At 33.9% G+C, this 13,222-nt stretch overlaps 1 protein-coding gene across 1 annotated transcript; it reads right to left on the reverse strand.

The window, feature by feature from the left end:
- Positions 1–3,154: 3,154 nt before the first annotated feature.
- LOC113768127 (DNA-(apurinic or apyrimidinic site) lyase) lies at positions 3,155–11,900 on the reverse strand. Its single transcript, XM_027312372.1, has 9 exons — positions 11,539–11,900; positions 10,427–10,519; positions 9,604–9,748; positions 7,837–8,038; positions 6,590–6,668; positions 5,684–5,745; positions 4,681–4,767; positions 4,435–4,538; positions 3,155–3,597 (listed from the first exon to the last, which is right to left on the reverse strand). Exons 1-9 carry the CDS (start codon positions 11,788–11,790, stop codon positions 3,527–3,529), a joined length of 1,095 nt encoding a protein of 364 aa, XP_027168173.1. The 5' UTR covers positions 11,791–11,900; the 3' UTR covers positions 3,155–3,526.
- Positions 11,901–13,222: the final 1,322 nt, after the last annotated feature.

Raw genomic sequence — 13,222 nt, forward strand, 5'->3', positions numbered from 1 at the left:
TGATCATAAGTTTTAGTTGTGTCCATGCATAATATAAATATCCAACTAACTTTAAACATGCATTGAAAATTATGGAATGTTTGTTGTATATTTGGTTAAGTTGATCAATTTACATATTAGCTTTGTAATGCGTTATTGCAACTTTTTTCCAAGAAAAGAAACGCGATATATTACCTTGCTGTGAAGAATAAATTGTCATATTTGACCTTTAAAATTAATTCTTTTCCATTTTGAGTGTTATTTAAGGAGAACACTATTCTTTTTAGGAAACATATAACGATTTGATCACGCTATTATGATTAGTCATAAGAAGAATTAGAAATCTTCGCTCTTTTGTTCTTCAAGAATCAGAATAAAGACATTTTCTTTATAACAAAACATTGATTTAAACCCTTTGGTGCTTATGTTCCATGATTGCTATTACCAGTCCCATAGGATATATCCCATTAAATTAGACCCATTTTGCATTCATCAAAAGTACAAAATTGATCATAAATTTTCGAACAAATCTGTTATGTAAAATCTATAATTTCTTCTCTTCTTCTATCCATCACAATTTCATATGATAGCCTTCCACCAAATCGATTACTAAACCACAATTTTGGACTTCTCGTAAACAAGAAAAATTCAGACAAATTGCTGCAAAAATGGATATAGAATCAGAACTGAGTGAAATGTTTTCCTTTTTGCCAGGTTTTCAACATCCAAAGGGGAAGAGAAGTCTATAATTGTACCCCTATAAAAAACTTTAGTGGAGGAAAAGGTAATTTAACCTTTATTTTGGCCGTTCAGACTACAACAAGAGTTTTTTTTCAGGTCAAGGACAATATCTATCCCTGGAAATTGGAATTTACTGCCGGAGGCATAGCCAATCATAAGAAGATGCCCCAATGTGTGGCCCACACTAATTGAATGGCCCCACCAAAGCAGTAGCCCATGCAAGAGCTAAGTCCACTTTGGATGATGCCCCCCGAGTCCAGTTCACCCCTTTGACAACAGTCTTCAGTCTTCACCGAAGTTGACCACATCTTGGGTAACATTTTGCAGTAAATTTAAAGTCTTCCTGCGAAGGTCAAAGGATTAGCAATTAGTACTAATCAGCACTTTACCAACGTAATTGTGGGATCTCGAGTGCTTAGACTTCAGATAAAGCTGCAAACGAATCGAGCCGCTCGCGAGCAGTTTGAATCTGAATTCGAGCTGACCAAGTCGAATTTAAACTCAAATTCGAAGTCAAATTCAAGTTAAAAAATATTAAGTTCGTTAGTTTGCGAGCCGACTTGAGTTCGATTATATATATATTATTTTAATAATAAAATTACATATATATTTTTAATATTTTATTATTATTAAGAAAAATTATTATTTTATTTATTTTTTAAAAATAAAATAATTCTTGTTTTATTTTTTTAAGTTCGAACTTGATATTTTGACCTCATTGAACTTGAGTTCAAATTCGAGATTCGTAAAATTATGTTGTGACTCGACTCGAATAAATTGAAACTCGATTCGATTCGACTCATTTACACCCTCAACTTCAAATTGCCAAGAAGCATCCCTGTTGCCCTTCCCCTCTTCTTATAGCTAAGAAATCCAAGTAATTAGTAATTTAGATGTGACATGATGGGATTGATGGGACAAAATATATTTGATGTGACCTTTATTAAGTTTATCTGACATCCGTCACTCGATGAGAATATGTCAGCTCACCCTGTAAAGATAGGTCGGTTTAAGTAGGTGACTCGAATACCAACGAATTATACCATCTTACCACTATGAATACTCTCTCCTTCAACCTTCTGGCGGTAATTGAATCTGTTCCAAACCTATTAATTGCTCACTTCCGAACTTCTTATCTTCTAATTTCGATTGCTAATTGAATTACACCAGGGGTGATGCCCCGCTCTGCGACCTCGTTTTGTTGCTGGCAGGGTGACCTTCAGGAGACGTTTGCACTAGCACAGGAAAGTCCGATGCGTGCCTGCACAGTATGAATCATCTAGTTTTACACGTTGATATAAACTTCATGCAAGAATTGGCTATGATATGCCAAGAAAATTATGAAATGTTAATTAGAAAAGTTTTTGTAATAGGAAAAATGATTCAATTACACCCGCGATAAGACTTGTACTGCTTAATCGCGTGTTACTTAAATTTCAAAACCTATGCCATAAAATTTTTATACGAGGTTTGAATGTAAAACATAGGGATTAGTATGAGAAAATAGTTATTAATTCGATTCTGATTAAAATATACATAACTTTCAAGCCTTGATCAAGTCCAACTTTAGAATTAACACGTTGCAAAATTTTTCATATAATTGGATATTTGAATTTTATGAAGTATAGTAAAAAACAACAAACCTTAATAATGGAACTCTCAAAAATCAAGGTAAATTAGACAGTATTAGTGGTTTAATGCTGATTTATTACGCTTATGCAAGTTGTCCCATTTCTTAGAGATAGAGGTGGATTTCGTGTTGTGTTTCTTCATGAAAAAACTAAATATTTAAATTTAAAGATTAATCTTTTCTATACAGTCAATATATCATATCATTTGAATTTGAATTTGAACATTAAATTTTGCATATGTAACATGAATCAAGATAGATACATCATTTGATTTTGAATTTGAACATTAAGTTATGCATATATAGTACGAATTGAGACCTACCACTATATATACTGTCAGTATATAAACTTATTTGACATTTTAGTCAATGATCTCGCATAGCAAACAAAAGTTGTTGCTTTTACTCCAAATTTTACCTACTGTAGCAACCTTTGTATTTTAGATTCCTAGCTTTGTACGGCATGAAATGCTGTCTATTAGTTTTTTTCTTATTTCAACTGTTATTCTTTATAGTAAATCTTATACGCACTGATAATATATATATTATCACCATTAGATTTATGACAAATGTGCAAAAGTTGAATTTTAAATTCAAATGTTGCTCAGTTATCGCTCATTCAACGCTAACCGTCAGTGTAAAAAAGATTAATCATATTCTTTAATTAAGCAACTAGGAGCCTAAATTATAATCTTGAAAGGGACAAGATTAGAAGGTTTTTGAAGCACCATTTCGTTATAGATCAAAAAATAAGAAGAATTACCAAAACTCTTACAGCTTAATGGATTGGAGAACTGTTCAAAAGAAGCATCAAATAAGAGAGAACCCTCTATTCTGAATCGTATTGGAAGACTTGATGCTGGTTTTGCTCCATGCACATGCATGCACAGTACTAAGCCACTAAGCTTTTTAATCAACGATGTCTTTAACATTTGAACTCGAAAGAGTGTGGTAAATTGGCTAAAGCACTCGTACAAATTCAGGTTAACGAGACAACTAGACTGCAGATTTAAAGTCTTTTCCTCTCTTTGAAACACGACGAAAAACATGCACGCAGGAACAAGTCATTGGAAAGGTTTCCACCTATCTACAAAGAATGATGCCACTACAAAGTGTCCACACAGGAGCTATTAGTAGCATCAAGAATTTCCTACCATCTTCAACACTAGCTATAACTTAAGTCTCGGACTCACAACTCTTGGCAGAAAGTTCCAGGGATAGTGGGCAGTGGTCACTTCCGTAAAACCCTGCAAGAAACAGTTCTTTGTTAGTACAGATGCCAACGAGTACCTGTAAGCACACAATCCTTCCACCTCTCCATAAGGAGGTTGAACAAAAATAAGCCCAACAAGAATGCTGCATGCACATACACACACACATGCATATACATATATATATATATATGAGAGAGAGAGAGAGAGAGAGCAAGCAGATGTTTAACTTCATTGGAGTTGGTAAAACATGACATGCTAGAAAGCTATAAGATTAATTTCAGCAAACTAAAGCTTTGCTTATTTCCAGCCGGGGGATGGCTGAATGGATCCGTGTTCTTCAGTTTGACAGAAGGCAAACTTTCACAGGTATAATCACAGCCAAGATGACTGAATTCCTAATTTAACTATAATAACAAACAACACCGACTGAAATGTGTAAAGGGCTACAACACCAGTTGCTCACATCCACCACAAGGAGCTGCAGAACACCACAAACACCCCCGGTGCCCCCCCCCCCTCCAACACCACAAAATGATTTTTTACAATAGAAATGAAAAGCATACAACAAATTGAGATGATGTAAAAAGAATAGGAATAATTACATTGGGAATAATAACCTCCTAACCTAATATTTGAGAGATCTTTTTACGAGGACAAATTGAGAAAGCTCAAAAAGTGTTCCACCTAAGAAAGAAACGGGATTCTAAATCCATCTCTAATCACAACAGGACATTACCCATAATATATTTATATATACATATACACACTGATACACTTCAAAAAGTAACTACTAGTGGAAAGACAAGACTGTGTCAGGAAACTACAAGTCATCAAGCTGAAGTAAAGAGAAAATGAGTTAGCATCAAATACCATCTAATTCAATTCCTTGCCCATGCATCTCACATGAGACGATTCTATCCTTAAGTTTCTCTGAAACAATGAAATAGTCAATTCTCATCCTTTTTCCACGGTACCTGCAAGAATTGAGGACATAACCCAAAGCATAAATATCAACAGATTACTTTAGTGACTGTCAAAATGATGCATTCTCTAGAAAATCAGTTTTTAAAGAACAACTGCAAGAATAATGGATTACTAGATAGCAGCACATCTCACTTTCCAACAGGGTGCCCTGACCATGAAAAGCCATGCTCCATGTCCTTCTCCTTATGCAAGTGCCTGTAGGCATCTACTAGCTTTCCCCTAGAACCACACAATTTTACCGAATCAATGAATTCTAAGCATGAAATACTCTCATAAAGTGATAAAAAAATGTGTGTCAAAGCACATGTAAGTTTACGGATTATGATATTTTTTATTCACCCAATCAACTAACACCACTTAAAACTTGTCTCAGAAAAAGGGAAAAAAAAAGGTTTTTTTCCCAGATGGAATGGCACATGTAGTTTCCCAAACCTGGGGGAACTATGGTATTTTTTCCCAATAAATTGGTCTAATAAAAATGCAATTAGCTCTAGTTCTTGTTCTCAAATCAATTAGGATGCATTCTACAGGAACATCTACCTTCATCTTACGATCCCAGACAAAAACAAAAGGACTACCAGATCATTCATGAGAAAACTTCATTTAACTATGGCTAAATTACCAACCATGGAACAACTTAAAAATCCAAGACATGAAATAATGAGATTACATACCAGACCTGGACCCCTACACTGCAGTTCTTGAGCACCTTGGAAAGCAGACTAAATTTTCAATTGTGTGTCAACATGTTTTGGAGTTCGCCACTCAGGAAAATGAATTCCATATATGAGCTTACACTCCAACTTGGACACAAATTTCAAACATATGAGAATCAATTCTAGCAAAGACAAGTGGTAATGAAGTAAAAGAGGCAACAAATGGTTGGAATTGTATCACCAACTAATTATTCAACACTAGGAATCCATACAACTAGTTCTAACGGAAGAAAAAGAAGACAAAGTCTTGGACTTCTTGGGAACTTGTAACACAAATTGACTAACTGGCAAATAGCATTGACTCATGAAAACAACTAATATTTGTCTATCTTGGTGCCATCTTTTTACATTTTTAACTACAGGAATACTGCATGAGTTGATAGTCCTATAGAAAAATGTTTATCACAAGATTTGCTTACTCTTTCAATATAGCACCAAATCGCTTCCTTTCAGACAATGTAAATCCAGGCTGCCCAGAATCCTGTGCCATAATTCAGAAAGTCATAGAGGTACTCACAGTTGCTGGTGTTGTAAAGAACATCTAAAATTTTATTCAGTTTTACTTTTATGAACATATCAACAAAGTATTGAGCTTATATGTGTCTACTAAGAGATATGAGAGATTAAAAAGAAAAATGACTAAACATCATGGAAATGCTTCAACAACTTAAGAAACCAGTAATAGATGTCATGAGCCACATATTTGTCCAGCTGGCATCCTTTATCACTTCCAATCACCTATCTAGATTAAGGGTCTCCCATGTACACTTGCTGTGAGAGGCAGTCTAAAGGACACAAAGATTGATCTTAAATAATTTTAGTTGGGTCTTGTTATTTAATCATCCTGATCTCCAGAAACATGTCTATCCAAATGCTGTAAGAGATAAAACAATAAAATTCCACCACTACTTTTTTTTTATCATGCTAACTCAAATACATTTTGATTTGTTGTTCTCTACTCCGCATTGGCCTAAATGCATTCTAATTAGTTAGGCAGTCATTTAACTCAATCAGACAAATGGAATACTGGATGCATAGATAATTGTCCAAATTGTGATGATAGTCGAAGTTGCACACTTGCTGATAAATGAATTGATACTTCCCTTACAAAGAATACTACGTGAGAGTTATTACTTTTTAGTATATCTGTATGTAGTGAAGTTACAGATGGAAAAATTATAAGAATTAATTTCAAATAAAATGATAGAAATGCATATTGTAAGAATAGATATACGTATACATATGGTTTCTTATCATACTTGTGCATGTGTGAACCAGAGATGGCGATGTAGTTTTAAAATGTAAAAAGCCCCTAAGGTAATCACCTCTTTATTTGGGGGGACATAACCGTTAAGCTTTGCTGCGCTGAAAAATTCTGGATGGCTCACATCTATATCCTCATGACTGTGAGATGACAAATGGAAAGAAGACCATTATCCAAAAAGATTCAAAAAGTCAAAAGTAGTCGGCCAGTAAAATGGATATGCTATTCCACAGGAAATATTACTATTCCATGGGATATGAAAAGATGCCTATCATAAAAATTGGGCTTGCATTCTATGGTCCGTGTAAAGCAAATTTGCTTCAATAATAGACAATGAATGTATTGCACCTTAGTCAGATTCAACCAGATGTAGAAATTGATGCTGAATTTCAATATTATTACCTATTACTGTAGGAGTCTCCTCATGAGACACAAAAATGCGACACCTTCAGTTCACTGGTCCTTATGGAAAGACAGAACAAATCAGATATATTAACTCCCTGTATACTGTTTGTTTTTAGTAGCTTCAAAACACCTGCAGTTGTGGAGCATCATTGATCCTAATAACTACAGATTCTGATCAAGAAGGTTCACTAAGATTTGCCACACAAAATAGACATTTGTGGGTGATTTATTAAGGTTGCGGGTGATTTTTTAAGGTCTCATATGCAAATCAGACATTTCTGGGTGGTTATTATTTGAGAAGTGATAGTGAGAGCCAGAAAAAACAAGCCTTTTGTTTCAAAATAATAAGGGTGTGGATAAGCAGACAAGGTATCAGAAACCACTCGTAAAATTAACATGCTTGAAACATCACAAGTAAAATGTGCTCCACAACTTCAGTCTCAAACAAAGCTAGTATTTAGCACCAGCACATCCTATAGTAATCCTAGAACTGCGATCTGGATTGTGATCAATTAATCCTCTACATTATGCTTCTATAAGTCCCTACAACAGGCTTATAGCAAGAAAAATTGCATAAAATGATTTATTTACATAACTAAAGGGGTAGACTGAAGAATATTTTTCTTCGCAAGAACATAAATTAAAAATAAAAGCAACCTCAACATGAAGCAATTACTCTCACAATCCAACGGCCAAAATTTCCAGCAAAAAAGTCAATATAATATTTTCAACGGGGAACTTGCTAATGATTACATACTTAAAAAAGGGCAGGAATTAAAATAATGGAACAATGTACCAAATGAAAACAAAGGATATAGAGCACTGGTGATTCTTTGTCATATGTTTCTTTTGTAATCCCATTAAGTACCAGTTTAAAGATTTTAGCAAGCAAAAGGCAGGTACCTGACATTGAGGTCACCACACCAGATAAGAGGTTTGTCTGAGTTTTGCAAAACAAACTCTAGCATCCTCTTATCCCATTTTCTTCTCCTATGAAAAGAAGTTTCCTCATCTTTCCAACCATTGTTCGGCACATAGGTATTAAGAAACCGGAATGACTCAAATTCAGCCAAAATTACCCGACCTTCTGGTTCATGCTTTGAACCTAGCAATAAAGAAAAATGTAAATTCCCTTTGCTTCTTGCCACATATTCAATATAGTAAATTACTAAAGCAAACAGCAAATCCTGTAGAATATCAGTTTACTGAAATTTCACAAAATTTTTTCTATAGAGTAAACAAGTCCCAAGTAATCTTTCCTTGGCACTTCAGGCAATTCCATATTGTCAAACTTTCAAAAAAAGCTAAAGTATTATTAATAAAATTTTGAGAAAGTTAATGAATAGAAGCCCAAGGCGGGTGGTCTAGAAGCAATTTTTTTCCCTAGGTAGGTTAGCCATAAAAAAGTAGTTAAGATTTCCTACCAGAGCCACCCACATCAGTCAGCAGAAGCCAATTAAAGATTATTGATGGTGAACTGGAATGTTTGGTAACAAAATACCAAACGTTAGGGAACAGGTTTTAAGTGCAGGAGGTTCTAACAAAAGGTTTCAGTAATTGAAAACTGATACGAATGAACTTGCATTAATAAATTACTTCAATGACAGATTCAGCCACATCCTAATAGCATCTGGAAAGCATTCCAGGCATTGGTAAGTGGGGATGAGTTTAAATTAATGAAAGCATCCCAGGTTGGCAAGAGTTAAAATCTGACAATTAATCATCTGAATATCCTACAAAGTTTTTGTAACCAATACAAAATCGAAGCAACAAAACAACTCAGACCTAAGGTATCAGGAATATATATACATACAAAAGTAAGAATTCTTCCCTGTTAGCCAATACAAGGATTTATCATCTACATATGCATAAAGGTTGAGACTTGGACAACCAGGAGTCAGAGGTACTCATGTTAACCTCGAACTTCAACTAAACTATCCCTTACCCCTTTATCTATTAAATAAAGAAAGATACAGATCATAAGAAGTGACTGATACTGAAATTGCAAGAATTTCAAAGAATGCCAAGTGTAGAGTAAAGCAAAAATTCTGAATGGCAAGTCAAAACTTTATCCACCAGAATAATATCAAGAAAGGGAAAAGTTTACAAGCAAAAACAAGGATGTTTTGGAACGCTTTTGTTAATGTTCGTTCTTCAATTGCAACAGGTTAAGAATGGTAAGCCTAACTGATTTTAACACTAGCAGAAATTAGTTCCAGTTAAACAGATTTGACATGAAATGATTGGTCAAGTTTTGACAAAACCAAAAAATTTAAGAGCAGAATAGGAAAATTCAAATGCAAATACTCTACAGCAGTTTGTTAACATTTTATTCTTAAAGAGTGGGGCTTACTTCTATTAAAACTACTCAAAGATGAAAGGCATGGAATCTACAAAAATCAAGTAGATTTTTGAAAAAACATACCTAGTTCATCTTCAAAAAATAATTGGAAAAGTTGAAACGAGTGACTTTTAAATTGGTTTACTCAACCACAAACCAAGAAAAAAACCTGATCATTTTGGTACAAAAACTTACCAAAACCAACTTAAGATTTCTTGAATGTAGTGGCTACGTGCATTCAGAGGTTAGAACCATGTAATTTGCATCACTTCCACATAGGTAAAAGTTTCTCAATAAGGAGAAAAAGATAGATCAATATGCCACTATACCTGTTCGATCAAGTGAGAAAGAGACCTTCTGTGGTTTGAAGCACTTTTTAATAAGTAATGCAGTACCAGCATACTTAAAATCTGAAAGAGACCACCAAACTGCATAATTTCGAAAAGGTGAACTTGATAGGCCACGCATCATAACCTACAAAATCACAGACCAACAGAGACTTGATTTGATAATACTGTAAATAGACAATTTCATCTTGCAGACTAACTGGAACAGGGTCATTATTGTTAATCATATCACTGTCAGATCTCAGAGAATTTAGCAGAAAATCAGACATTTAGCCACTCTGCTGATGCCAGGGACACCACTTGTCTGTCCCTCAAAAGAATAAGTTCCAGTGTATCAGATCAATAAACTCTTTTTCAAATGGTAAACATCACAAGTTGGTAAGATATAGTCATGATACATCAATTGAGATCCTCAGGGAGTTCCTAATATGAGAACAAAATGTAAAGCAATTGAATCCAACTCCATTTCTTTAAGATCCCTTATCTTGGACAAGCTTTGGAACCTGAACTTATCCACAAAAGTTCAGTTCTTAAGCACTAAAGGTAACAAAAGCTCTAGCATAACCACATAATATGGCAGAATGTCGTGTTAAGCATTTTGATCAATCTTCTTTATCTAATATTTTCATGGAACCTAATACCAATAGTTGAAATTGATTTAACTTCAGACAAGATTGGAGCTTAACCTCAAATTCATATTGTCCAACTCCACTTCAGGAAAACTTTTCATCCCGAACACTACATGTTGTATATAGTTACATTATGGGAAATAATGCAAGCATAATGGTACAACTGAACACTGTACCTGCTTTTCTTCACGTGAAGAGCTCGTGTCATCTTTCAACTCTCTAGGATTTTTAGGTGTTCCCTTGGAGCCGGCTGCAGGCATCCTTACTTCCTATTATCACCATGACAATGAAAACTTTTACTAAGTCCCACAGTGACCAACTCCACATCAGATAATAATGATGTGTCAAAGATGGAATGTGATAGAGAGACAAATACTGATGAACCACGTACAGAGATCCATAAGAGAAGATAAAAAGGGTCCAGCATAAATTTAGGAAAAATATATGAGGAGTCAGGGTGTGCTTCTGTCTATCAGAATTTGAATATGCATGACCAAGATGATAGACTTCACTAATCCTTAAACATACTTGACAACTCACGGTTGATCCAAAGGTAGCAATAAGAATCTTTTTTTTTTTCTCTCTTTGTGAATATGAGTGAAGCCGATAGAACAGAAGAAGAAAATGGAAATAAATAACAATGTGGATCGACTGTTATCAAACAAGCAGCACAATTCACTTAATTAAGGAACAATTTTGCAAGACGACCGTCTGTTAGCCTGAAAATATAAACAGTCAATACACTCAAATGCTCCCCAGGTTGTTAAACGCATTAACAATTACGTGACCATCTAACATCCCTAACTCCTTCGCCGCCCCCCCCCCCCCAAAAAAAAAACCAACCCAAAAAAACAAGAAAGAAAAAGAACGAAACAAGAATCAACGTTGCACTTAATAATCTGCCAAAATTAAGAAAAGACAAGGTACTCGACCATGCTCGCTCAGTAAAAAACAATAAGAACTCATCAAGCATATTGACATCAATTAACAACAAATTATTGCGGTCTTATTAACAGTGTAACTTGTTTTTCTTTTTTTTTTTTCCCTTTTTTTACCAGAAAATATCTATTAAAACCCATTTCGCATACCTAAAATAACAGACCAAAAAATTAAAACCTCTCTTCCATGAACACATGCATAAGCCAAAAAAATCAAAGCTTCAGTTCCAAATGCACAAGTAATTCCTCCACTATTCATTTAGCACAAAATTCAGGTACAAACTAATGATTCTGAAGGAAACCAAAAAATTTGGCAACAGCTAAAAAATAGAGAAAAAGCAGCAGGTCACCTGTATGGCGATGATATCAGGGTCAAGATTCTCCACGAATTTACTGAACTCAGGCCAGTCATTCTTCGCTCTCAAAAGAAAGCTATTAGCATTCCACGTCAAGAACTTTAAAGGCTCCTTTTTGTCGCCATTCTCTGAAGAGATTTCTGCAGTTTCTTCACCATCATTAACTGAGGAAAAAGGGGAAGAAGCAGAGACATTGGCTTTCTTGGAAGAGCCATCTTTTTCCACTGGTTTAAAAAATCTCTTCATCTCTGAAAAGGGTCGAATTCTCTACTCAAAAACTCGAATCCTAGCTGTTTTTTGGTCCTTTTTAAGGAGTTCTACACTATATGACGAGCAGAGACTGGACTGTACAAACGTATACGATTATGTTAGTACTTTTTTGGTAGTGAATAGTGGTACCGTACTATATTGGGGCGAATGGGGGAAAGAATACAACTTTGGGTAATACAAATATTGCCCCTGGAATTGTCTTCTATTGTGCATATTGTCCCCTGAAAGTTTTTTTTTTTTTTTAAACTTTGAAGAGCTAAATAACTCCTTACAAAGAAACTAAATATAGGTGAGAAACCCTTCATTACATCAAAATTCAACAAACTTCTAATCCTATCAGTGGGATAGACGACTGTTAAATCCCTAGATTTTGGCTTAAGTTTGCTCTAGTTGAATTTGTGTGGACATATTTCATTGAAATTAATCACATTTTATATACTATTATCATTGAATAAATTTGGAAATGATAATATAGGCTCGAATTCTCATGGTTTGAATATCCAATGAATACCTTTCTTAATATCTAGTTTTAAATTAAATTTTAAAAAATAATAAATGAATTCAGTGGTAATATAAATACAACCTAATTACTATTTTTAAAACACAAAATCAACATTCAATAATTGTTGGGTAAAATAATTATGAATTAATAGAAAGGATGAAATATCATCAAGTAATTTTATTTGTTTGAAAGGAAAAAATGCACTTTTTATTCCCAATGTTTAAGGTGTTAATCAATTTCGTCGATAAAGTTTCATACAAAACACATTTCATCATCATAATTTTGTAATTTTGACCAATTTTGTCCCTAAAGTTCATATAGAACACATTTCGTCCTCATAGTTTTATAATTCCTACCAATTAAGGACAATTAAAGGATTGTTAATCAATTTAGACATAATATCATCAGATGTCCCATTAATAATTGTATTATTAATACTTAATTCAATTATTGATTAAATTATAGAAATAACAATAAGTGTTTTTTGGATAGGAGACTATCTCTTTTTTTTCCTTTAAATTGTGATATGTTATATTTGAGACTAAATAAATAGATTGAAAGATAAATAGATGATTGAAAAACATAGACATAATGCAACAAAACAAAATTTTGCAAATAAATGAAAATCCAAACCATTCATTCTTTTACATTAATATTTTTCTCCAATTAGTTATAATGGGTTTGTTTGATATTTTTCTTCAATTGGCTATATTGGGATTGTTTCTTTCCCACTGATTTCATTTTCTTTGGATCTTTTTGTTCGATTGTGATTAAGAAGACAGTAATGGTACTTAAAAATTTCTTAGTTTTTTTTTTTACTAAAATGAGAAAGTGAATTAAGAAAAGATTTTTTGAGTTTTTTGTTGATCCATTTTTTTCTTTTTACTAATGGGCATGATGTGATCA

This window comes from Coffea eugenioides, chromosome 4 (genome assembly GCF_003713205.1).
Source record: "Coffea eugenioides isolate CCC68of chromosome 4, Ceug_1.0, whole genome shotgun sequence".
Lineage (NCBI taxonomy): Eukaryota > Viridiplantae > Streptophyta > Magnoliopsida > Gentianales > Rubiaceae > Coffea > Coffea eugenioides.